General features: G+C 52.3%; 1 protein-coding gene across 1 annotated transcript; it reads right to left on the reverse strand.

Moving 5' to 3' along the window:
* Positions 1-12596: 12596 nt before the first annotated feature.
* On the reverse strand, positions 12597-23424 carry LOC136533151 (AP-4 complex subunit epsilon-like; the record flags this gene model as incomplete). The annotated part of the gene is made up of 5 exons (XM_066525720.1): positions 12597-14061; positions 21261-21404; positions 22024-22101; positions 23175-23291; positions 23368-23424. Coding segments are annotated over 5 exons (1461 nt in total), but the record flags the coding sequence as incomplete, so codon positions are not given.
* Between the last annotated feature and the right edge of the window lie 377 nt (positions 23425-23801).

A 23801-nucleotide genomic window follows, 5' to 3' on the forward strand; every position in this document is an offset into this window, starting at 1 on the left:
CGCAGCTCAGCGGCGTGGCGGAGTAGGAGCCCGCAATGGTCGCGGATGGCGACGTCGCTGTGGCGAGCGGCTCGAGGAGGCGGCTTTGCTGGTAGCGCGGTGGTGGTGCGGCATGGTGGGGCCCTCCGTTCTTCTCCGGCGTGCTTTTTTTTATTTTTTATTTTGAAAAAAAAGTTTACCTAGTGTTTTTTGGGCACTCGGCAACTTCTTTGCCGAGTGCCCGACAGAAAACACTCGACAAACTAGTGTTTGCCGTTAACAAGTTTGTCGAGTGTCGTTTGCCGAGTGTAACACTCGGCAAACCCTTTGCCTAGTGTTTTTGGGGCTTCGTCGAGTGTCTCTGGCACTCGACAAATATCCTGTATCCGGTAGTGATGTCTTGGTCCACACGTATATCCAAACGAAATTATAGTAATTCGCCCATCCTCAACATGACCCATGTTTGTTTACGAAGATGGATAGGCATCGTCTATCTGTGTGTCCATCGTCATCCCGGCAGCTATAGCATCAGTCTTGCTAGTGACATATATATGGTTTAGGTCATGTTCGCTTGGAGGAATTCTGGAGGAATTTGGATGATTTGGAGGAATGCTGGAGGAATATGTGAGAGGAAAATACTGTTCTAAATGAAAAAAAAAACGGATTAAGCCGGGTTTAAGGGCACGCGAACGGGGCCTTAAAGTTTAGCTAAAGCGCACTAGCACAAAAGTTAGCATTGTGAATCAATCGATACTACATCTATCATCTAGTATGCTTTATCCACACACGCAAAAAAAAAAAAAAAACTACCATACCAAATGTATTCTGTCCTTATACAGGTCATCTGCCAAAATTAGCACTAGTCATTCTCAAGAGAGCTAGCTCGAATTTAAGCACCAATTAATATATCCCAAAGTTAAAACTAAACATACTTGTCTAACATACGATGCCGTCTTAGGATTATAAGATGGATCACCATGATGGATTGTATGCCAAATTATTACCCGGCCGGCCGATCGATAGCGGCAGGTAAGAGGATAAGATGATGAGTTGTTACGGCACCTGAGACTCAATTCCTCAATCTTGTGTCTGACTATTCACCCTCTCATCGATTGCAATGTGTTAATTAGAATAGTAGCGGTCGAAATAAAGCTACCACCCACGCGCGTTCATTTTTCAAATCTATGTACATATATCAACGTTATTATTGTTAACAGCGATGGATTTCACTGTCGCGGCTGATCCGATCTTCCCTGACATGCATGCATAGTATATTAGTAGAGTACTGAGCAGTCACCTGAGGGGTCCCCCCCCCCCCCCCCCCCCCCCCCTCGATCGTCTTTCCAAACAACCACACCGTACCTTTAATTACTTTATTACGTTGAATATATGAATATACACTTCACCATGACTCCATGGCTCGCCATGCTTCGTCGATCGCGTAGACGCGTACGTAAGCATGCACGTCGTATGGGCTGAGTGACGAGTCGTCACTGAGAACGACGGCTCCGAAGATGAACCCGCACCTAGGTACTACTCACAACTTTGCGCTGAGTAGTATTTTTCTAGAGTTGTCTTAGGTTAACCTTTTAACTTTGATCAAATTTTTAGAAAAATTCATCAAAATTTATGACATCAAATTAATTAGTATTATTAGATATGTCAAAGTATATATTTTTATAATGTGTCCATTTTATGTTATAAATGTTGTTACTCTTTTTTATAGAGTTAGTCAAAATTAAGATAGTTTGACTTGCAAGGATTGAATTGATTTATCTGGGGACGGAAGGAGTAACAAATAAATAAGCAGTGTAGCCAACTTTATTTGTTTTGCAGAAGAGATATGGTGTCGGGTTTATAAACCCGGGGTCCCTCGGGGACCGGCCTCAGCACCAAGGCTCGGCCCAAGAGTCTAAAAACAACAGGGCAAAGAAACGGTCCAGCAACCGACCGGAAGGCCAGGCCCAAGAAGAGCAACGCCCGCTCGTCAACTACTTCGGCCCACCTCTCCGACCGGAGCGCTCAATTCGGGCTTCAGCCGCCTCCGGACGGCCTCTCCGATCGGAAGGCCTGCCTCGAGCCCTACTTCCGACTCCGACCCCGCGTCCCTCCGACCGGGGCTCGTAGGAACCCTGCTCACCGCTCTTCTCTGACCGGTGCACTCAGAGCCGACTGGAGCCATCCGACCGGGGACGCCCGCTTGGTAGGAACCAGAAGACGTGCGGAGAAAGGCAAGGCAAGGCTTACAAGTCAAAACCACTGTACCAGGGACCATACCCTGCACAGAATAGTACTATGCAGCCACCTGACATAAACAGTATTGTAGGCGCCGACATCTCCCTCTACAGTATTGTAGGGGCCGCTAAAACTCCCATACGGTAAGACCCCCCGCGTGTCTCTAGACATCGATAGCGGTATGGGCACCAGGATTTACCGTATCGGGTGAACATAGCGCGACTCCTCACATGCATCTAGGCATCAAACAGTATTTATAGGTACCGACGTCCACCATCCCTGAAAAAGGCAGCACGACCTCCCGTGTGCATCTGACATTCTACAGCGATAGCAACAGTGTTGTAGACGCCTACCACTATCTTGTACCCGCTGGTGTGGGCAACAAGGCTCGGTAGGCGTGGGCAACAAGGCTCAACAACATACGTACCCTCATCCTCTCACTTGTAAAGCCATCTCCTTCATCTATAAAAGGGGGTGCGCTTCCTCCAACAAAGAAGACCGGGCCGAACCGATCCAAGCTCAGTTCCTTTAGAGTTCCTTAGATCGATAGCTCACAACCACAGAACCACCAGATTCAGACCTCAAGCATCTGCTTGAACACTTACTCATAGCGAAGTTCCTGTCACTCTCGGCCCTTCCGACCGGAGCCGACCAGACCTCTTGTACACCTCATCTTTCTCCCCCTCGTTTGTAACCCCACTGCGGACTTTGAGCACCTGGGCTCAGGAATAAAGTCACCGACCGACCCCGACTGGATGTAGGGCATGTTGCCCGAACCAGTATAAATCCTGTGTCATTGAGTGCTAGGCCACCTCCGATCACAACGTACAACAAAACTAAAAAATATTTACTAGTTGATCACTTTCTGCACCGACAGTTGGCGTCGTCCGTAGGGAAGACGCTGCACGTTCAACACTTTTTTGGTCATCGGATGGCCCATACTTCCGCCACCTCTGCCGTGGCAGGCTCGGGCGATACGATTCGCCCCGGCTCGTTGGAGTTTCCCGCACTCTCACCCGTCGGGATGTGGGTTCCATCAGTCTTTGAGCCATCCTAGGCCTTCCTCTTCGAAAGCCTAGACTTTGTCGCCGACTGGCTCGGCGTACTCCACCTCTGTAAGAAGGCTCGTGACCCGGCACCCGTCGGAGGGACATCCTCCATCGACTCTGGGACGTGCGACTTCGACGACGCAGCATCTGCGCTTCATTCTGAGCAAACTCTCTGCTCAAACCTTACTGTAAGTAATATGTGTACTACTATTTGCTCTTTATTTACTATCTCCCACCAATCGCCCCAGGGGAAATGTACTGCCCACGCCACAAACACCGTACGATCGGTTCTCCTATGGCCTCGCGTCCTTTGTGGACACATATGCTCGGGGGCTTCGAAGGATGCTGGCACCATCCCCCCTCACGTCCGAGTTCATGGGAATGGTAGGCTATGTTCCTGCCATTTCCCATGAACTCCCGGATGGTGAGGGCAAGAGGGACGGTTCCAGCATCGGTGATGTGGTGCCCCACCACCGTCCGTCCTGGGAGTGCGCTATGGCAGACGCTCCGAGACAGCCACCGGTGGTTGCGGAGTCTGCGCAAACTCACACCCCTCCGGACCCACGTGCGGGGGCCCTCGTGTCTATGCAAGCACACACCGAGGAATTACGACAACAACGGTAGGACCAGCCGCCGCCTACGTCGGTGCCGTCAGTATAGCCCATTGCGCCCCATGCGCACGACCCGGCGGGCGGCGCCCGGGGTCGCGCCCATCAGGTCCAACACGACATCATGAACGAGGGGAACGATCTCCCTCAATTCGCCCGAGCTGGCCAAAACATCGTTGCTGCGGCAATGCTTCTGCGCGGCGTTCCTGAGCCCGCCGACCCCCAGGAGCGGGCAGTCTACCGGAACCTCTGGGTTCTAGTAGAAGTCGCCGCCGTCCAACAGGTGGAAAGCTCTACGTCGTGACTCTGACCTGCGCCCTCTCTCCCCATCGGGGGGACAAGGACGCACCAGATGGATCGCTCCATTCGCTCGCCGTTAGGCCCGACTCGGGGTGCGGTAGTCGCGCCACGGTCCAACCTGGCGCCTGCTCCACACCAACCGCCGGTACACGAGCGGCCCGATCCGCATCAGGACGCTCGCAGCATCATTGGCAACCGGCATTGGGCTCGACGTGATAACGATGTCCACCGTATGGCAGCAGGCCACACGGACCCTGGCCAAACCATCGAGGGAAGTGGTGAAACGCGCCCCAGGCGTGGTCGCCGGCCAGACGACTGGAGCCCCAGCCCTGAGGGCCTGGGGCCATGGGCCTTCAGCCGGCATATCCGGAGAGCACCGTTCTCGCAGCGTTTCCGGCCGCCCACCAACATCACCAAATACACTGGGGAGACAAACCCAGTCATTTGGCTCAAAGACTTCCGGCTCGCCTATCGAGTCGGAGGAGTGGATGATGATTATTTCATCATTCAATATCTTCCCATTTGCGTGGGGGAGCATGTTCGGGCATGGCTTGAATTCCTTCCGCACGACAGCATCCACGACTGGACGGACCTCAAGAGGGTCTTCATCGGGAATTTCCAGGGGATGTACGTCCACCCGAAAAACTCCTGGGACCTCAAGAGCTGTCAGCATGAGCCTAATGAGTCCCCGTGGGATTACATCCGTAGGTTCTCCCAACGATGCAACTTCCTCCCCAATGTCATCGACGTAGACGTCATCAGCGCATTCCTCTCTGGGACGAACTACGAGTCCCTGATCCACAAGCTTGGCTGCTTGAAACCCTGTACCACCCACGACCTGCTCGACGTCGCCACCAACCACGCCTCTAGTGAGGAGGCGATCGGTGCGGTCTTCAGCGAAGGCCGGGACAAGCTCAAAGCCAAGCGCACAGACCCAGACGAAGGCCCCTCCACACAGAGGGGCAAGAAAAACAAAAAAGATCACCGCCGGTCGGACAGCTCCACGCTGGTTTCTGCGGCCGATCGCACGGCCAAGTAGCCCCAATAGGGATTGCCTGACCACTTCAACAAACTCATAGACAGTCCATGCACCAACCACGCCTACCCCGTCAAGCACCTCTATAAGGAATGCGAGCTCCTCAAACGCTTCCTCCGACAGGCCGGCGGGCCAAAGGAGGGAGACGGCAAAGAGGCGGCAGCCAAGAAGGGGGGGTGCGGCAGGCAAGGATGGAGATGGCTTCTCCAAGCCTAAGGAGTGCATCATGATCTTCGGTGAATCCGACGCCATCTGGTCCAAGCGCCAGCACAAGGTCCGCTATAGAGAAGCGTGCGCCGCCAAGATGGCCGTCCCCTCTTTCCTCAGCTGGTCAGAATCCCTGATGACCTTTGATCAGAGGGACCATCCCTCCTACATCGCAAGACCGGGACGCTACCCGCTCGTCGTCGACCCCATCGTCTACAAGAAGCGCCTCACCAAGGTGCTGATGGACGGGGGCAGTGGCCTCAACATCCTATACATCGACACCCTCGATGCCATGCGCATCCCCCGATCAGAGCTCCACCTGGCGGGCTCCCCCTTTCATGGGGTAATCCTAGGAGCATAGGCATACCCACTCAGACAGATCGATCTGCCCGTCATGTTCGGCAGCCAGGCCAACTTCCGCTCAGAGGACCTTACCTTCGGGGTGGTGGACTTTCCGAGGTCCTACCATGCCATCTTGGGGCGGCCATGCTATGCAAAATTCATGGCAATCCCCAACTACACCTACCTCAAGATGAAGATGCCAGGACCAAACTGTGTCATCACCGTGAGTAGCGCCTTCTCGCACGCCTTCGCGTGCGACCGCGAGCACTACGAGCTCGCCACCACGGTCATCAACTCATCCGAGCTCCTGTGACTCAGGGAGTCATCAACCCCAGTAGTCCTAGACTACAACAAACCGACTTCCTCGATGGCCTTCTGCCCGCTCGAGGAAACCAAGGCAGTGGGTGTCAACCCCACCAACCCAGCCAAAGTGGTGCGAATCGGGACCTAGCTCCCGGCCAAATAGGAATGCGAGCTCATCGACTTCCTGCACGACAATCGCAATGTCTTCACATGACAGCCTTCTGACATGCTAGGGATACCATAGGAGGTCACCGAGGATGCACTATGCCTTATCTCGGGCTCAAAGCCCGCTAAGCAACGCCTGTATTGTTTTGACGACGAGAGGCGTAGGGCCATAGGCGAAGAGGCAGCAACCAAAGAAGGGGGTGCAGCGGCCAAGGATCCAGACGACTGAAGGATGAAGTGATCCGACTGGATGCCTACCGACTGAAGGACAACAACAACAACGCTCTCTCCGAACACCTTGGAACAGCTATGTTGCTTTTTCTTTTCCTAAGTTTCAGTCTTACCTTTGTTTACTTAGCGAACGCTCCAATAAGAGCACCCCGACCCAAACACTTTTTGGCCCGGGGCGCTCGGGGGCTCCACTAGAGTACACTACTATCATTATGCTTAACTACTACCTCTCTGTTTTGTTTACTGTCGTGTGGAGAAACTTCTTCCTACCCTAGCAAATGGGTGGTTCATTCCTTTAATTTACCTTACGTAGCTTTACTTTAAAAATTCCGACCGATCACACCCTGCCTTTTCCTATGGTTACAGGCAGCGGAGCCTCGCGGGCCATGCCCCGGGCTCCCAAGGTTGCAGCCTACGGGACAAATGGGCAGGTACAAGAAGGAAAGAAATAAAAAATAAAGTTATGCTAAGGGGAAGCAAAGGAACGAAAGGGAACAAGCTTCCCTAAATGAAGTGACACCGTCACAGAAAACAAAATACCATTATAACCGTTAAGCACATAGAAACGTTTACACGGGGGCTCCCCCACAAACTTAAACTTTCTTACATTCACTAAACTACTTATATCCTACAAGCTATTGAACCGGCCCGGGCGCATTAGCTGGCGGCACGACCGACGAAAACATAAGCTCTCTCCGCCATGGGAAGGGCCCTATACGGTGATCGAAGTAATCTGACCGGGCACCTACCGACTGGAGGACAACAACGGCAATGCTCTCACCAACACTTGGAACATTGAACATCTACGTCGTTTCCCCCCTAAATTTGGTCTAACCACCTTTTCGTTTTACCATCACATAATAAACAAGTTTGTCCCCGAACGGAAACACATTCCATACCTTTGATTACCCTACGTAACTCTGTTCTTACTCCCAACCAAACGCACCCCGCCTTTCCCTACGGATACAAGCAGTCGAGACCCGTGGGCCACACCTCGGACTCCCAAGATCACACCCTACGGGACAAACGACAGGTACGAGAGGGAAAGGATAAGAACGAAGTTATGCCAGGATATAAAAAGAATGGATATCGTGGTTCTGTCACAAGGACAATACTGATGTATTCATTAATACAAAAACTATTCACACAAGGACTCACCCACGATTGACAAGCGCAGGTCCCGGTCGGACTTTTTCGACTGAAGCTCTCCGAACCTCGTCACTTAAGCCATTAAGGTGAGCAGTACCGAACCCCTCTATTTCCTTATAAGACATTTCATACATCCATACACGCATCTCATTCCATATGCCTACGCCTCCTGGATGATTTGGGCCCTGAACTGCCTAGGGGCTCGGGAACTAAGCATCGCACGTGTAGCAAAATGCATCAGAACGTTCCATGTTGCGTCACGAAGCGGCGGTTGCATCATTCGACATGAGTAACCAACAGAGCTAGGGGAGAAAAACGTAGATGAGCACCGTGCAGCCCTAGCTCGGTTCGGTAGACCGGGTCATCTCAACCTTCTCGTTTGATCCTGAACCTCTCGCCAGGCCCACAGAATCTCCATCGAGGGGAGGCCGTTAGGCCACCCAGGTCGGTCTCCGGAACAACCTTGGCATCTGCCGGGTTGTAGGTAAAGGAGTAGTGGAATGTCATAAGAGGGCTATGTCGACCCCGTCACGAACGACGGACCTGGATTCCGCTCGATCACACCCGTTAGCAAACTCACCGAGCTAGTCTTCGAGCCCGAGCGATCGGGACAAGCGATGAAACTCAGCCCCTTCGGTTTGTGAGGAACCGGATGGGGTAACACACACAACTCACATCGACCCCCACAAAGGCCCGATAGGGCATTGGGGCTCAAGACAAACACCAAGGAAGCGACCTCGAACTCGCCAGATCCATGACTACGACTCGCCCGATCCCACGGCACGCACCGACGATAGGATCCATGAGCACCGCCTCGTCCGATCTTTAACTAACTAACTACGCTTCGTCTATGCTCCAAAAAACCTTGGGACCGTGACCTCGAACTCGCGTCGGCAGGATCTACGACATCCGGCTACGGCTTGGGACCGTGACTCCGAACTCGCGTAACGGCTTCACTTCCGACTGCGCTCCAAAAATCCAAGGACCGCGACTCCAAACTCGCGTGAAAACTAACTAAACTAACTACCTCGGCCTCCTAGGCTACATTGAAGCCAGGATCCACGACTATGACCCGCTCGGTCCCATGGCGCGCACCGACGCCAGGACCCACGGTCTCGGTCTCGTCCGACCCCTAAACTAACTCCCTCACCTGATCCCACAGCGCGCATCGATGCCAGCATCAGCGAGCTCTGTCTCGTCCAAAAACATGACTCTAACTCGCTCGATCCCACGGCGCGCATCGACGCCAGCATCAGCGAGCTCTGACTCGTCCAAAAACATGACTCCGACTCGCTCGATCCCACGGCGTGCATCGACGCTAGGATCAGTGAGCTCTGACTCATCCAAAAACACGACTCCGACTCGCTCGATCCCACTGTGTGCATCGACGCCAGCATCAGCGAGCTCTGTCTCGTCCAAAAACATGACTCCGACTCGCTCGATCCCACGGCGCGCATCGATGCCAGCATCAGCGAGCTCTGACTCATCCAAAAACACGACTCTGACTCACTCAATCCCATGGCGCGCATCGATGCCAGGATCAGTGAGCTTTGACTCATCCAAAAACATGACTCCGACTCGCTCAATCCCATGGCACGCATCGACGCCAGGATCAGCGAGCTCTGTCTCGTCCGAAACTAACTGCCTCACCCGATCCCACAGCGTGCATCGACGCTAGGACCAGTGAGCTCTGTCTCGTCTAAAACTTACTACCTCACCTGATCCCATGGTTCCTATCGACGCTAGGATCAGTGAGCTCTGTCTCGTCCGAAACTAACTGCCTCACCCAATCCCACGGCGCGCATCGATGCCAAGATCAGTGAGCTCTATCTCGTCCAAAACCCTTGACTGACTCCCTTGCTCGATCCCACGGCGCGCACCGACGCCGGGATCCACAAGCTCCCTCTCACCCAATCTCTCAAAACAAACTAAAAACCGCCTCGACTACACAACGACGCCTTGGGCGACAAAATTCTGTCTTAGACTAAAAACACGCATACACGCCCGCTAAAACAAAACCCCCAAACAGTTTCGCCCGAACCGTCCAGGGGCTCGGGGGCTACACCCGCGGGTGCGCTCGCGTGCACCCACCGACAAAACAGAAAACTTCCCCTGATGACACAGAACACCCCTAGGCGGTTCTGCCCAAACCACCCGAGGGCTCGGGGGCTACACCCGCAGGTGCGCTCGCGCGCACCCATCAGCAAGACAAAAAATCCCCTAGACGATTCTATCCGAATCACCCGGGGGATCGAGGGCTCCTGTCGGGTTCATAAACCTGGGGTCCCTCGGGGACCGGCCTCTGCGCTAAGGCTCGCCCCAAGAGTCTAAAAACAACAGGGCAAAGGAACGGTCCAGCAACCGACCGGAAGGCTAGGCCCAAGAAGAGCAACGCCCGTTCGTCAGCTACTTCGGCCCACCTCTCCGACCGGAGCGCTCAATTCAGGCTTCAACTGCCTCTGGATGGCCTCTCCGATCGGAAGGCCTGCCCCGAGCCCTACTTCTGACTCCGACCCCACGTCCCTCCGATCGGGGCTCGTAGGAACCCTGCTCACCGCTCTTCTCCGACCGGCGCACTCAGAGTCGACTGGAGCCATCTGATCGGGGACGCCCGCTCGGTAGGAACCAGAAGACGTGCGGAGAAAGGCAAGGCAAGGCACAAGTCAAACCACTGTATCAGGGACCATACCCTGCACAGAACAGTACTCTGCAGCCACCTGACACAAACAGTATTGTAGGCGTCGACATCTCCCTCTATAGTATTATAGGGGCCCATAAAACTCTTATACAGTAAGACCCCCCGCGTGTCTCTAGACATCGATAGCGGTATAGGCACCAGGATTTACTGTACCGGGTGAACATAGCGTGACTCCTCACATGCCTTGAGGCATCAAACAGTATTTGCAGGTACCGACGTCCATCATCCCTGAAAAAGGCAGCGTGACCTCCCATATGCATCTGACATTCTACAGCGACAACAACAGTGTTGTAGGCGCCTACCACTATCTTGTACCCGCCGGTGTGGGCAACAAAGCTTGGTAGACATGGGCAACAAGGCTCGGCAGCATACGTACCCTCACCCTCTCACTTATAAAGCCATCCCCTTCATCTATAAAAGGAGATGCGCTTCCTCCAACAAAGAAGACCGGACCGAACCGATCCAAGCTCAGTTCCTTTAGAGTTCCTTAGATCGATAGCTCACAACCACAGAACCACCAGATTCAGACCTCAAGCATCCATTTGAACACTTAGCTCATAGCGAAGTTCCTGTCACTCTCAGCCCTTCCGATCGGAGCCGACCGAACCTCTTGTACACCCCATCTTTCTCTCTCTCTCGTTTGTAACCCCACTGCAGACTTCGAGCACCTGGGCTCAGAAATAAAGTCACCGACCGACCCCGACTGGACGTAGGGCACGTTGCCCGAACCAGTATAAATCATGTGTCATTGAGTGCTAGACCACCTCCGATCACAACGTACAACAAAACTACAAATATTCACTAGCTGGTCACTTTCTGCACCAACATATGGTCAATTGAAGTGCGTGGCTGATCAATAAACAGCATAGGTCCCGTTCGCTTGGAAGAATTTATGAGAGAAAAACACTGTTCTAGATGGAAAAAAAAAAGCGGATAGTCAAGTGGTTTAAGGACACGTGAACGGAGCCGGCAGAATACAGATCACGACGAAAGCAGGCGGGACCACATAGACCAGTCAGCCAGTGACCGTGGATTCATTTTATTTGCTGAGCTACGATATACGTATATAATAATCTGACATGTCACCATACTAGCTTGAATTAATAACTAATTTTAATTTGCAGGCTAGACCTGTATATATATTGGTGCTGTTAAAATAAACTGGCTTCCAAATCGTTCACCTTCGCGTGGCACGTACTACATATCGTTCTCCGGATGCATGCTGGATGTGGTTCCTGCCAATCTATATACGATCCCGGTTTGTATCTGTTGCATCTAAAAGTGCACTAATTTACAATGGACAATAATCGATGAGACTTTCATTTGATTGGTCACGTTCATTTCTCTTATAATTCATTTTTTTTTAAAAAAATTCAGCCAAACAGTATTTTTCTTTTACAATAAATTAACCGGAACAGTATTTCAATTTATTTTTTCAGCGAAACCATTATACGTTAGCATCGAAGTTTCGGTAGCCCAGTAACCGGGTGTGCTTCCTGTTCCTGTCCCGAAGGGGTCTCTAGGTTTTGAGCCACAGCCCACAGACAAGTGGAGAAAGCACGGGTGATGCTGACAACCTGACGTGATGGTAATTAACCACAACAAATACACGCTTAGCATTATATACTACTATACCACTACGGAGTACTATACTGGATCATACACACTACTTGACTGGGAATGGGATGCAAGTCAAGCAGGGTACGTCACGGGTGATTGCAGATACGGATTGCTTGGGGATTTGTTCTTGAAAGCCGGATTGCTGGGCCGGCCTGGGTGTCGGCCCATGGTAGCAGTGAGGCCCGTAACTGCGCGAGCAGGCTGTTCCTAAGGGCTTTTCAATCATGCAAGGAAATAGTGGTCACCGCCGGCTACGACTATCCGATGACGCAAGAAACGAGATGAAGTGATGCCGTTAGATCGCCACAGAAGACGCCCAAGAAAAAACAACGATCTCAAATAGCTAGGCTCTGCAATAAACAGAACCAGCAAAGAATAGATCACCTTTTTGGCTTTTTTATGAGCAAAATAATGGATACCCCATGGCCCTACCCAGCTGCAAGCAGAAGAAGGTTTGAATGAATTCGAAAAGAGAGAACAATTGCTATGCTTCTCAACAGCTAAAAGTTGCAAACATCCGGCAACGGTTTTCATCAGCTAAAACAACAAGGCGACCAACAACCTTACACATTTACCATTTTATATTTTTATTCCACCCAGTTCCAGAGAATGACACCGATTATTATTATTATTATTATTACTATTATTCTACTTTCCAGTGCCCAGCTACTGTAGTGTATATCAATCATCAAATATGGGGCTCTCTAAAAGCACACAGATGAGCAGGCCCATCCCAGCTGAACAAAAAAGCGCCAGCACACGCTTCTGGACCACGATCTCATGTACAAATTACACATCATGTAAACACATGTACACCAGTCTCAGCACAAAATTACAAGTGGTTAAAAGGAAAAATACCCGCAACCATCCACTCTCAACAGCGCAACCCCCTCCCAATTGGAAGGAGATAGGTCGTGTCCTGTGACTCTCAAACAAATATAGCCCTTGTAACCCTTTTCCTACGCTGATCAAACAGAGAGATCATCGCTGTTTCATTGATGGAACCATGTCGGAGATGAACTCCATTTACCCAAAGAGGCCACACAGAGCATATGGTGTGTCCTACTGTCCTCTTTAGCCTAGAAGGTCCTTGAAAAGATTGGGATTGTTCCCTGTTGGTGTCACGCCTACTTGCCGTGCAGTCGCATTCTTTTGCAAGGCATCTTGAAGGCTTGGACTCTTCTTTGAAGCCACTGCAGTTGCTCCTTTGTGGGAGCTTGAATTAACATCGCCTAGAGTGGGATCGGTGGATCCACTAGCCACTCCAGTTGGTACATCATCTGAGAAGATTGACATAAGATTTGGTGCTTTGGAAGTGCTGGTAGCCGGAGTTCCAGAAAGTACCGGAGCAGCCGATGCTGGTCCAAGAAGCCCCTCTAACTGTGAGAAAGGATCAGCTGATGGAGGATTTGATGAAACTGGCTCATCACCCAGATCCAGCAGATCAGGCGGTGGTGCAGCAGGGATTACTTGCTCCTTAACTGGCTGGGCAGTCACATGAGTGGTAGCTACTTTCTCAGTTGAGGGACTGTCCTTTGCTGTCTTTCTAGAAGCTTGTGCTTTCCTATCAGCTTTAGCTGCTGCCGAGCCAAAAAGTGAAGCAGCCAGCCGTTGCTTTTCTGCTGAAACTTTCGTGCCCTGCTGTCTCTTAGAACCATATGAGGACTCCCGTGGCTGCGAACTTGACCCTCCCCCATCAGAATGAGAGGCCCCATTGGTTGTTTGTTGACTAGACGTCGAGCTTGAGGGTGTAGAAGAGGAATATGTTGGCCTTCCCCATTTCTTTTGGACCCCATCAAGGCGAAGTTTGACACCAAACTCACCAGAAACCGCATCACCTGGTGGTTGAGACTTTGATGTTTGATGGTCTTCCTTATAGTAGCCTGGCTCTGTAGCTGGAACTAGGTCAGTAATTGGTGTGGACATGCTACTTTGTGAAGTTGCTAGTGGCAACGAAGGTTTAGGCATCTCATAGGCCTCAAATCTAAGAGTATGGGCAGATGTTTCCTGTTGTTCTTGGCTTCTGTAGCTGCCAATACTTATAACACCAGAGCGTTCACTCTCTGGAATGTAAGGGGACGCACCATTTTCCAAGGCTTGCTGCACATAACTGTTTAGAAATGAGAGGTTTCTGTCGACCTGCAATACAAACATAAATTTACAAGATTGTTACTCTTTATTATAAAAAATAGAAGGGAAGATCCACGTGATGAAAACTCACAATAACCACATTTGGTCACTTGGAATCTCAACCTTTTAACCTTGCAATTAAGGATTTTAGGGATATATGAGGACCGGGCTGTGACGTTGGGAAAAGATAAGAGGACTTGAATGTGGACTGGTTAGGACTAACCTCACCACTCATATCCCTAAGTCCAAACACCCCCCTCAATTGAAAAAGAAACTGTGACAATAGCTTAAGGGAGGTCTTAGGAGAAAGATGGGACCATGGAATGGGGCCATAGAACATTGAGCTAGAAAACAATATTTCGTTTTTGGAAAATGCATCAGTGGTTCTTAGGGCCTGTTTGGTGGTGTGGCAGAGCTCCAGCTTCAAGGAATCCAAGTATTTGTTGCTCCAAGAAATCTTGGGTCTGGAGGAGGTACATCGAGCGCATTTAATTTATATGAATCATTTTTCTACATTTAGGCTAAATATAATATAAATATTTAAACCACTTTATTTTAGTCAACAAACTACAAATCCAACCTGGATCTTAGAGCTAGAGCTGTGCCAAACAGGACTTGTAGGAGTGTCACGTAGGCCCCCAAATGAATAATTCGCATTTCTAGGTCCCCACATTAGCTAATTGGTTCATTCTGATGGATAAGTCTCATGTGTGGCTGGTCTTTGTGGGGCTATGATGCTCACATGGTCATGGTCCTTGTGGCTGTTTTTCTGTTTTTAGGACAGCATCTTAGACTAGAGGACAGCATCTTAGAGGACAGCATCTTAGACTAGCATCTTAGACTAGCATCTTGGCATATGCTTGGCTGGCTAGCAGCCTATAAATATGTAACCCCAACCCCTTGGGTTGGCATGGCATTTGTGTGAGCTTGTGTGAGAAATAGACAAGAAAATTGCCCAACTCCTAGTGTCATCCTCTCTCGATGAGAGTAAGAATTCTCCTACTACCAAGAGTGAGAATTCAGCGACTAACAAGTGGTATCGGAGCCGTATTATCCTGTAGCCTGAGCATCTCTTGCTCATCTTCTCTCCCAGACCCCACACAGCCCCAGCTGTTGGCAAGCAGCAGCTCCTCCGGCTCGCTCCTGTTCACTCCTCCTCCTAGCTCGTTTGAAGCAGCCCTCTCCCCACGCAGCTAGCCCCCCGGTAGCGCGTCATGTCAGCAGGGCAGTCTCAGCACTCGGTCGCCTCGAGCACGCGGCGTCGGCAGGAGGCTCCGAACTTGCCGCGGCAGAGGAACGCGATGCGAGAGCGCGGCAGAGACCGCTGCGGCGGCGGCAAGGGCGTCGAGGCTAGCAGCGGCGGAGCTGGCAGCAGCCAGAGCGGAGGCGGAAGCCGCGCGCGGGAATGCAGCGGTGCGAGCGTGCAGCGGAGGTCGAGGCTCTTCGCAGGCCAGCATCGGCAGATCCATTTCCGCTGACGGACCACAGCCGACGAGGACTCGAGCTGCAGAGAGGGAGGCAGCGCGAGCGCGGGCGGCGCGTGGACAGCGCGCACGTCCACGAGCGTGGCGGCAGCCAGACAGGCGCGGACGCGCTGGCGGCGCTCCTGGAGGAGGCGCGCACGGCGGTGGCGCTCCTAGGGCAGCCGCGCACGCCCACGAGCGCGGCGGCAGCCCAGACAGGCGCGGACGCGCCGGTGGCGCTCCTGGAGGAGGCGCGCACGGCGGCGGCGCTCCTGGAGGAGGCGCGCACGGCAACGGTGGCGGACGGGTCGATGGAGAGCGCGGCCTTCACAGGCAGCGTGGCTCTCTCTCCCCGGATCGGTACCGACGGGTCGATGGAGAGCGCGGCCTTCACAGGCAGCATGGCTCTCTCTCCCCGGATCGGTACAGTGGTTACCACGGGCTCCAGGCTGTTGTCAGGGACGTCGGTCCCGGCGGTGGGTGGCCTACCCTCACCAAGACCAACTACGTCGAGTGGGCTGCGGTGATGAGGGTAAAGCTCCAGGTGCGACACATGTGGGAGGCAGTCCGGTACGGCGACGTCGACTACGACCTAGATCGACGGGCGCTGGATGCTCTCATCGCTGCAGTCCCGCCCGAGATGCAGTTCTCGCTTACCAGCAAGCGGACTGCCAAGGAGGCTTGGGATGCCATCGCTGCGGCACGCATCGGCAGCGACCGCGCCCGCAAGTCCACACTGCAGGCACTTCGCAAGGAGTGGGAGAACCTGGCCTTCAAGCCAGGTGAGGACGTTGATGACTTTGCTCTCCGTCTCAACACTCTGTTGCAGAAGATGGTGCAGTTCGGCGACGACACCTACGGTGAGGAGAGAGCTGTCGAAAAGCTCTTCCGCTGCGTCCCCGAGAAGTACAAGCAGATGGCTCGCTCGATCGAGTCGCTGCTGGATCTCTCCACGATGTCGATCGAGGAGGCGATAGGTCGCCTCAAGGTCGTCGATAGTGATGAGCCACAGTCCCTCTCGGGGCCCATCACCACTGGCGGGAAGCTCCTTCTCACTCGGGAGCAGTGGCTTGCCAGCCAGGGTGACCGGAGGAAGGGGGAGCCTTCTTCCGCGACAGGCGGCCGCAAGCGTGGCAAGCCACGCAAGGCGCGCAGAGACGCCCAGGCCGGGGCGCGAGGACGTGCCGAGGGTGATGCCCGCGGAGGCGCCCAGGGCGGCGCCGCCGGTAGGCACAAGCCGGCACGAGACGACGCCTGCCGCAACTGCGGCCAGCTTGGCCATTGGGCCAAGGACTGTCGACAGCCACGACGCGGCCAGGCCCACGTCGCACAGGCGGAGGAGGAGGAGCCGGCTCTGTTCATGGCACATGCCAGCATCGAGCTACCTCCAGCGGCACCGGCCGCAGCGGCTCTCCTCCACCTTGACGAGCCAAAAGCACACGCCCTCCTCGGCGACAGCTCCGGCAACGACAAGACTGACGGGTGGTGCCTCGACACCGGCGCCACCCATCACATGACCGGTCGACGGGAGTTCTTCACCGAGCTTGACTCTAGCGTCCGAGGCTCCGTCAAGTTTGGGGATGCCTCCGGCGTGGAGATCAAGGGCGTCGGCTCCATCATCTTCACCGCCGTGTCTGGTGAGCACAGGCTGCTCACCGGAGTCTACTACATCCCCGCGTTGAGGAACTCCATCATCAGCTTGGGACAGCTGGATGAGAACGGTTCGCGCGTGGTGGTTGAGGACGGAGTCATGAGGATTTGGGATCGTCGTCGTCGCCTTCTTGCCAAGGTATCCAGAAGCGCAAATCGACTCTACGTCCTTAACGTGCAGGTGGCACAACCCCTCTGTCTCGCTGCTCGTCGGGACGACGAGGCGTGGCAGTGGCACGAGCGTTTCGGGCACCTTCACTTTGAGGCCCTGAAGCGGCTCAGTGCCACGGAGATGGTGCGAGGCCTGCCGTGCCTCGACCATGTGGAGCAGCTCTGCGACGTCTGCGTGTTGACGAAGCAGAGGCGACTCCCCTTTCCCCAGCAGGCGAGCTTTCGAGCCAAGGAGAGGCTCGAGCTCGTGCACGGGGACTTGTGTGGCCCGGTGACACCGGCCACACCGGGAGGACGACGCTACTTCCTGCTGCTCGTCGACGACCTCTCCCGCTACATGTGGGTGATGGTCCTCGGCAGCAAGGGAGAGGCTGCGGACGCCATCAGACGCGCGCAGGCTTCTGCGGAGGCGGAGTGCGGCCGCAAGCTGCGCGTGCTGCGCACCGACAACGGCGGCGAATTCACGGCGGCTGAATTCGCGTCGTACTGCGCTGACGAGGGCATTCAGCGCCACTACTCCGCGCCGTACAGCCCGCAGCAGAACGGCGTCGTCGAGCGGCGCAACCAGACGGTTGTGGGGATGGCTCGGGCCCTCCTCAAGCAGAGGGGGATGCCGGCTGTCTTCTGGGGAGAGGCGGTGGTGACGGCCGTCTACATCCTCAACCGCTCGCCTACCAAGGCGCTCGACGGCAGGACGCCGTACGAGGCTTGGCATGGGCGCAAGCCGGCGGTCTCCCACTTGCGGGTCTTCGGCTGCCTCGCGTTCGCCAAGGAGCTTGGCCACATCAGCAAGCTCGACGACAGGAGCACTCCGGGAGTGTTCATCGGCTATGCGGAGGGCTCGAAGGCCTACCGCATCCTCGACCCGAAGACACAGCGTGTGCGCACGGCGCGCGACGTTGTGTTCGACGAAGGGCGAGGATGGGCGTGGGACAAGGCGGTGGACGATGGCTCGGCTCCGACTTACGACGACTTCACTGTCGAGTACGTCCACTTCGAGGGAGCTGGGGGAGTAGGCAGCTCTTCTTCGGCGAGCGCGTCTACCCCAGTCCCCGAGCCTCCACCGACCCCGGCGCCTGCTACTCCGACAGCTCCACGCTCTCCAGCCAGGACCTCGGCTGCGATGAGTTCTTCGCCGGCTTCACCACAGCCGGCAACGCCACGCACTCCAGCACCGACAGGCACCTCTCCGGGCACGTCTACTCCAACACCAGCTCATGTCGAGCATAGCCCGGTTGAGCTCGCTACTCCGCTCTCTCACGACGAGGAGCGCATCGACGCGTACCACGACGGCGAGCCGTTGCGGTACCGTACGATGGAGAACCTTCTCGGCGACCAGTTGGTGCCGGGACTGGTGCCTCATGACCTGGAGGACCTGGAGGCGCAGTTGCACCTTGCGTGTGACGACGGCGAGCCTCGGTCGTTCGCAGAGGCCGAGAGACACGCGGCATGGCGCGCCGCGATGCAGTTGGAGATGGATGCGGTTGAGAAGAACCGCACCTGGGAGCTTGCTGACCTTCCTCGTGGTCATCGCGCGATCACCCTTAAGTGGGTGTACAAGCTGAAGAGGGATGAAGCCGGTGCCATCGTCAAGCACAAGGCTCGCTTGGTGGCACGAGGTTTCGTGCAGCAGGAGGGGGTCGACTTCGACGACGCCTTTGCTCCCGTGGCACGGATGGAGTCCGTGCGACTCCTCCTTGCGCTAGCTGCCCAGGAGGGCTGGCGTGTTCATCACATGGACGTCAAGTCGGCGTTCCTTAACGGCGACTTGAAGGAGGAGGTCTACGTGCACCAGCCGCCGGGATTTGCGATCCCCGGCAAGGAGGGCAAGGTGCTCCGCCTGCGCAAGGCCCTCTATGGCTTGCGACAGGCACCGAGGGCGTGGAATGCCAAGCTGGATTCCACGCTAAAGGGGATGGGCTTCGAGCAAAGCCCGCACGAGGCGGCCATCTACCGACGGGGCAATGGAGGTAATGCCCTGTTGGTGGGTGTCTACGTCGACGACTTGGTGATCACCGGCACCAAGGATGCGGAGGTGGCGGCATTCAAGGAAGAGATGAAGGCCACCTTCCAGATGAGTGACCTGGGGCCTCTCTCCTTCTACCTGGGAATCGAGGTACACCAGGATGACTCTGGGATCACGCTTCGACAGACCGCCTACGCCAAGCGCGTCGTTGAGCTAGCTGGGCTCACCGACTGCAACCCAGCTCTCACTCCGATGGAGGAGAGGCTGAAGCTGAGCCGCGACAGCACGACGGAGGAGGTGGACGCTACGCAGTACCGGCGTCTTGTGGGGAGCCTTCGCTACCTCGCCCACACACGGCCGGACTTGGCATTCTCCGTCGGCTACGTTAGTCGGTTCATGCAGCGACCGACGACGGAGCACCAGCAGGCTGTGAAGAGGATCATCCGCTACGTTGCGGGGACTCTCGACCACGGTCTCTACTACCCGAGGTGCCCTGGGGCGGCACACTTCGTCGGGTACAGCGACAGCGACCACGCCGGCGACATCGACACCAGCAAGAGCACGAGCGGGATCCTCTTCTTCCTCGGCAAGTGCCTCGTTAGCTGGCAGTCGGTCAAGCAGCAGGTGGTGGCCCTGTCCAGCTGCGAGGCCGAGTACATAGCGGCCTCCACCGCTTCGACTCAGGCGCTCTGGCTCGCTCGACTGCTTGGTGATCTCCTCGGCAGAGACACTAGAGCGGTGGAGCTCAGGGTGGACAGCAAGTCCGCTCTGGCCCTGGCAAAGAACCCCGTGTTCCACGAACGCAGCAAGCACATCCGGGTGAGGTACCACTTCATCCGAGGCTGTTTGGAGGAAGGGAGCATCAAGGCGAGCTACATCAACACCAAGGACCAGCTTGCGGACCTGCTCACCAAGCCCCTTGGGAGGATCAAGTTCCTTGAGCTCTGCTCCAGGACCGGGATGGTTCAACTCTCCCACAAGACGACGCACAAGACTTAGGGGGAGAATGATGGATAAGTCTCATGTGTGGCTGGTCTTTGTGGGGCTATGATGCTCACATGGTCATGGTCCTTGTGGCTGTTTTTCTGTTTTTAGGACAGCATCTTAGACTAGAGGACAGCATCTTAGAGGACAGCATCTTAGACTAGCATCTTAGACTAGCATCTTGGCATATGCTTGGCTGGCTAGCAGCCTATAAATATGTAACCCCAACCCCTTGGGTTGGCATGGCATTTGTGTGAGCTTGTGTGAGAAATAGACAAGAAAATTGCCCCAACTCCTAGTGTCATCCTCTCTCGATGAGAGTAAGAATTCTCCTACTACCAAGAGTGAGAATTCAGCGACTAACACATTCAAGGTCCAAACTACTCTAGTCAGTGATTGTGGCTGGCCTACTTGACATTCATGTCACCCTTTTTTTTTGTCATCTAGTGTGGAACCTACATGCTAGATCCCTAGCATCATCTTCCTAATTGTATAATGCATGCCAAATAGGAACACATATGTTGATTAATGACATTTGGAGGTTGAGCGACACAATTAATAAGTATAGTGATGTAAATCTGCAAATTAAGATTTAAACACCCCCCCCCCCCCCCCCCCCCCCCCCCCGCCCCCCGACACACACACGCACACAAGTTTGAGGATCACCGGTGCACTTTACCCTTTTGTTTCTCTCCCCTAACTGAAAAAAGAACAATTATAAAGCTCTCCTAACAGATTAGATTTAGCAATAACCAATTCAACTCTACCTCTCTAGCCAAAAACAAAATCCCTTAAGTGCCATAAAATGGTCACACACTTAGAAATGTAGGTCCGTACCACGCGTGTGAGAAATGTGTAAAATGAAATTCCTGCTCTAGGCGGAACATGAAAAGATATGCCCCAACATTCACATCTCGAAGTAAGCCTAGATAGTAGAAAAATCAGGTTCATTTAGAAGGATGACATAACACTACCTCAATATCTTCACAGCTTGCATCTGCAGGCATAACACTTTCAACAGCATTTTTGTCCAAGCCTAATAAAGCCTGTAGCTCGTATGCCCGTTGCTGCAAGTCTGTTGAATGTGAAGCTGACAATTCATCTACCAATGTTTGACACTGCAAGAACAGAGAATATTTATAGATATTTAAAGTAGAAACTAAAAAACGCTACCAAATCCACAATAAGTTCTGCTTTTGTGACTTCATAGTACAATTATGCCTGAAGAAAGTTTATTAATGATTTCCTCAGTGGGGCCTCCTTGCCATGGAAATTATATTTACATCATATACGTGTGATTCCTATCATATACATTTTACATATATGCACGTGGTTCCCTGACAGAATATAATGATATAAATAAATTATTTTAGTAAACATTGTCATGAAATCATATGTGATGCAAGCATCCGAGGATATATAAAGAGCTGAATTCTCGTGATTGCTTTATATAGTCGGCCATCCAACTTTGCAATGCTTGATATTACTGCCCGTTTTTAACCAAAATAGCAGTGTTTGCAAAAGCTATGAACCAAACAAGAGACTAGAATAAGAAAATGGCAGTCCATGAGAACAGAACTAATCTTATTTATAATTTCATGAGAAACATGATGCTCTTTCTGTGAATGTGAAGACACATGTAATGAAACGGCGTGGCTTGAAACAGACTAAAGCTCATTAAATTGATAAGGATAGTGACCGAACTATGAAAAAAGAAAGTCGCAGATGTTCATTTACCTCAGGCAGCAAATCAATCTTCCTTCCAAGAGCGATTTCAAACGCAAATATCTTCAGAATTGCTGAGATTGCATACGCCTTAAATAAGCAAAATCAAATAAACAATAACACCACACATCAATAATGGCATACAAAGAGGCATATCAACAACAGAACATAAACTTCCAGAAAAAACAATCAGTAATAGCCAGTGTCCAATGCATAATATAAAACATTTCCACTTCTCTGGTATAAAGACACTAGATGATTTTTTCACATGTGAAGGAAAAACATTCAGTCATGTACAGTGTGGTCGGTAACATCAATATATGCTTGTATGTAGGGAAAAAACATATACTGCCCCGGTCACAAAAAAAATGCAATTCTAGCTCTGGTTAGAAAACTATCTTAAGTTTGACTAAGTTTATAGAAAATAGTATCGGCATGAATGACTTCAAACAGGTATACTATGAAAATATATTTCATGACGAATCTAATGGTACTTATATAAATTTGGTCAAACTTGAGATACTTTGACTTAGCACTATTCTAGAATTGCATCCTTTTTGGAACCGATTATATGTTAAATTGGGCAGAGTTTCGACTTGGCATTGGTGATACCAAAGTCCACACAGTCCCACTAAATAGTTGATCGATAGATTGAACTCCATACCAAGTTTCAGATTATCCAACAATGTGTCATGTGCTGTACTGTACTCTTCAAATTGCAGAAAAAGAGAGCATCTCCACCAAATATCCTATCTCAACTCCCATACCTATAATTTGTAAGTCCTAAAAACCCTTTCTCCTAATTCCTAAATAAAGGAGACAACACCCCCTCCCCTGTCCCTAAATAAATATAGGAGACAAGTTTTAGATAATCTACTACAACAGTATTCTCTTATATCCTAAATTGATCTTAAGGTGCTCTCCTAAAACAACTTATAGGAGATGTAATATAAGAGATCTGGTGGAGTAACCAAAAAAATCTCCAGGGACAATTACAGATTATCAAACCAAACACAAGTTTTATAACAACCCCAGAACTGAATGGCAGAGTACCTTAACTAGAACCTATTGACTATTGTCATATTTCAGCATAGAGCATGCAAGATATAAGGAGGCCAAGTCAAGTGATCAATGAAACATGAGCTACGCTACAAAAAGCATACCTTGACAGTGTCATCAGTGAGGTGGGCCTCTGCCACATCACACAACTTCCCAATAATATAAGAAGCAGAATATTTTCCATCTGCTGTTCCATATTCCCCCAAAACCCAGCATATTATCTGAACATAAAATGAACCAACATAAAATATCGCAGAAACTACAATTTAGAATAGAAAGGACAAGGAAAATAACTACCTGCAGGAACGAAGAAGGAAGCTTTGGCTCTCCGACAATGCGGAGATAGGAATCTACCTGTTTAAGCACAAAAGAAGTGTTTTCTTTAGTAGTAAAAAAAATGTTATTGGCACTGGCAGATCAAGCAGAGAAGACATGGAAAAAAGAGGTTCAATTGTGGCTATATAAAACATTGTTTACATACTCTAGAATAGAGTTGAACAATAGCATGAATTGAAGCATGAAAAAAGGCGTACCCAGTGCAGAGAGCTCCCGCTCTGTGCGGGGTCTGGGGAAGGGTGTTAGTGGCAAGCCTTACCCTCGCCTGTGCAATGCGAGGAGACCGCGACTCGAACCCGGGACCTTCCGGTCACAGGCGGTAAGACTCTACCGCTTGCACCAGGCCCGCCCTTCGAAGCATGAAAGATTGGAAATTTCCCTCAACAGTCAAGTTA

This window comes from Miscanthus floridulus, unplaced genomic scaffold (assembly GCF_019320115.1).
Source record: "Miscanthus floridulus cultivar M001 unplaced genomic scaffold, ASM1932011v1 fs_791_1_2, whole genome shotgun sequence".
NCBI lineage: Eukaryota > Viridiplantae > Streptophyta > Magnoliopsida > Poales > Poaceae > Miscanthus > Miscanthus floridulus.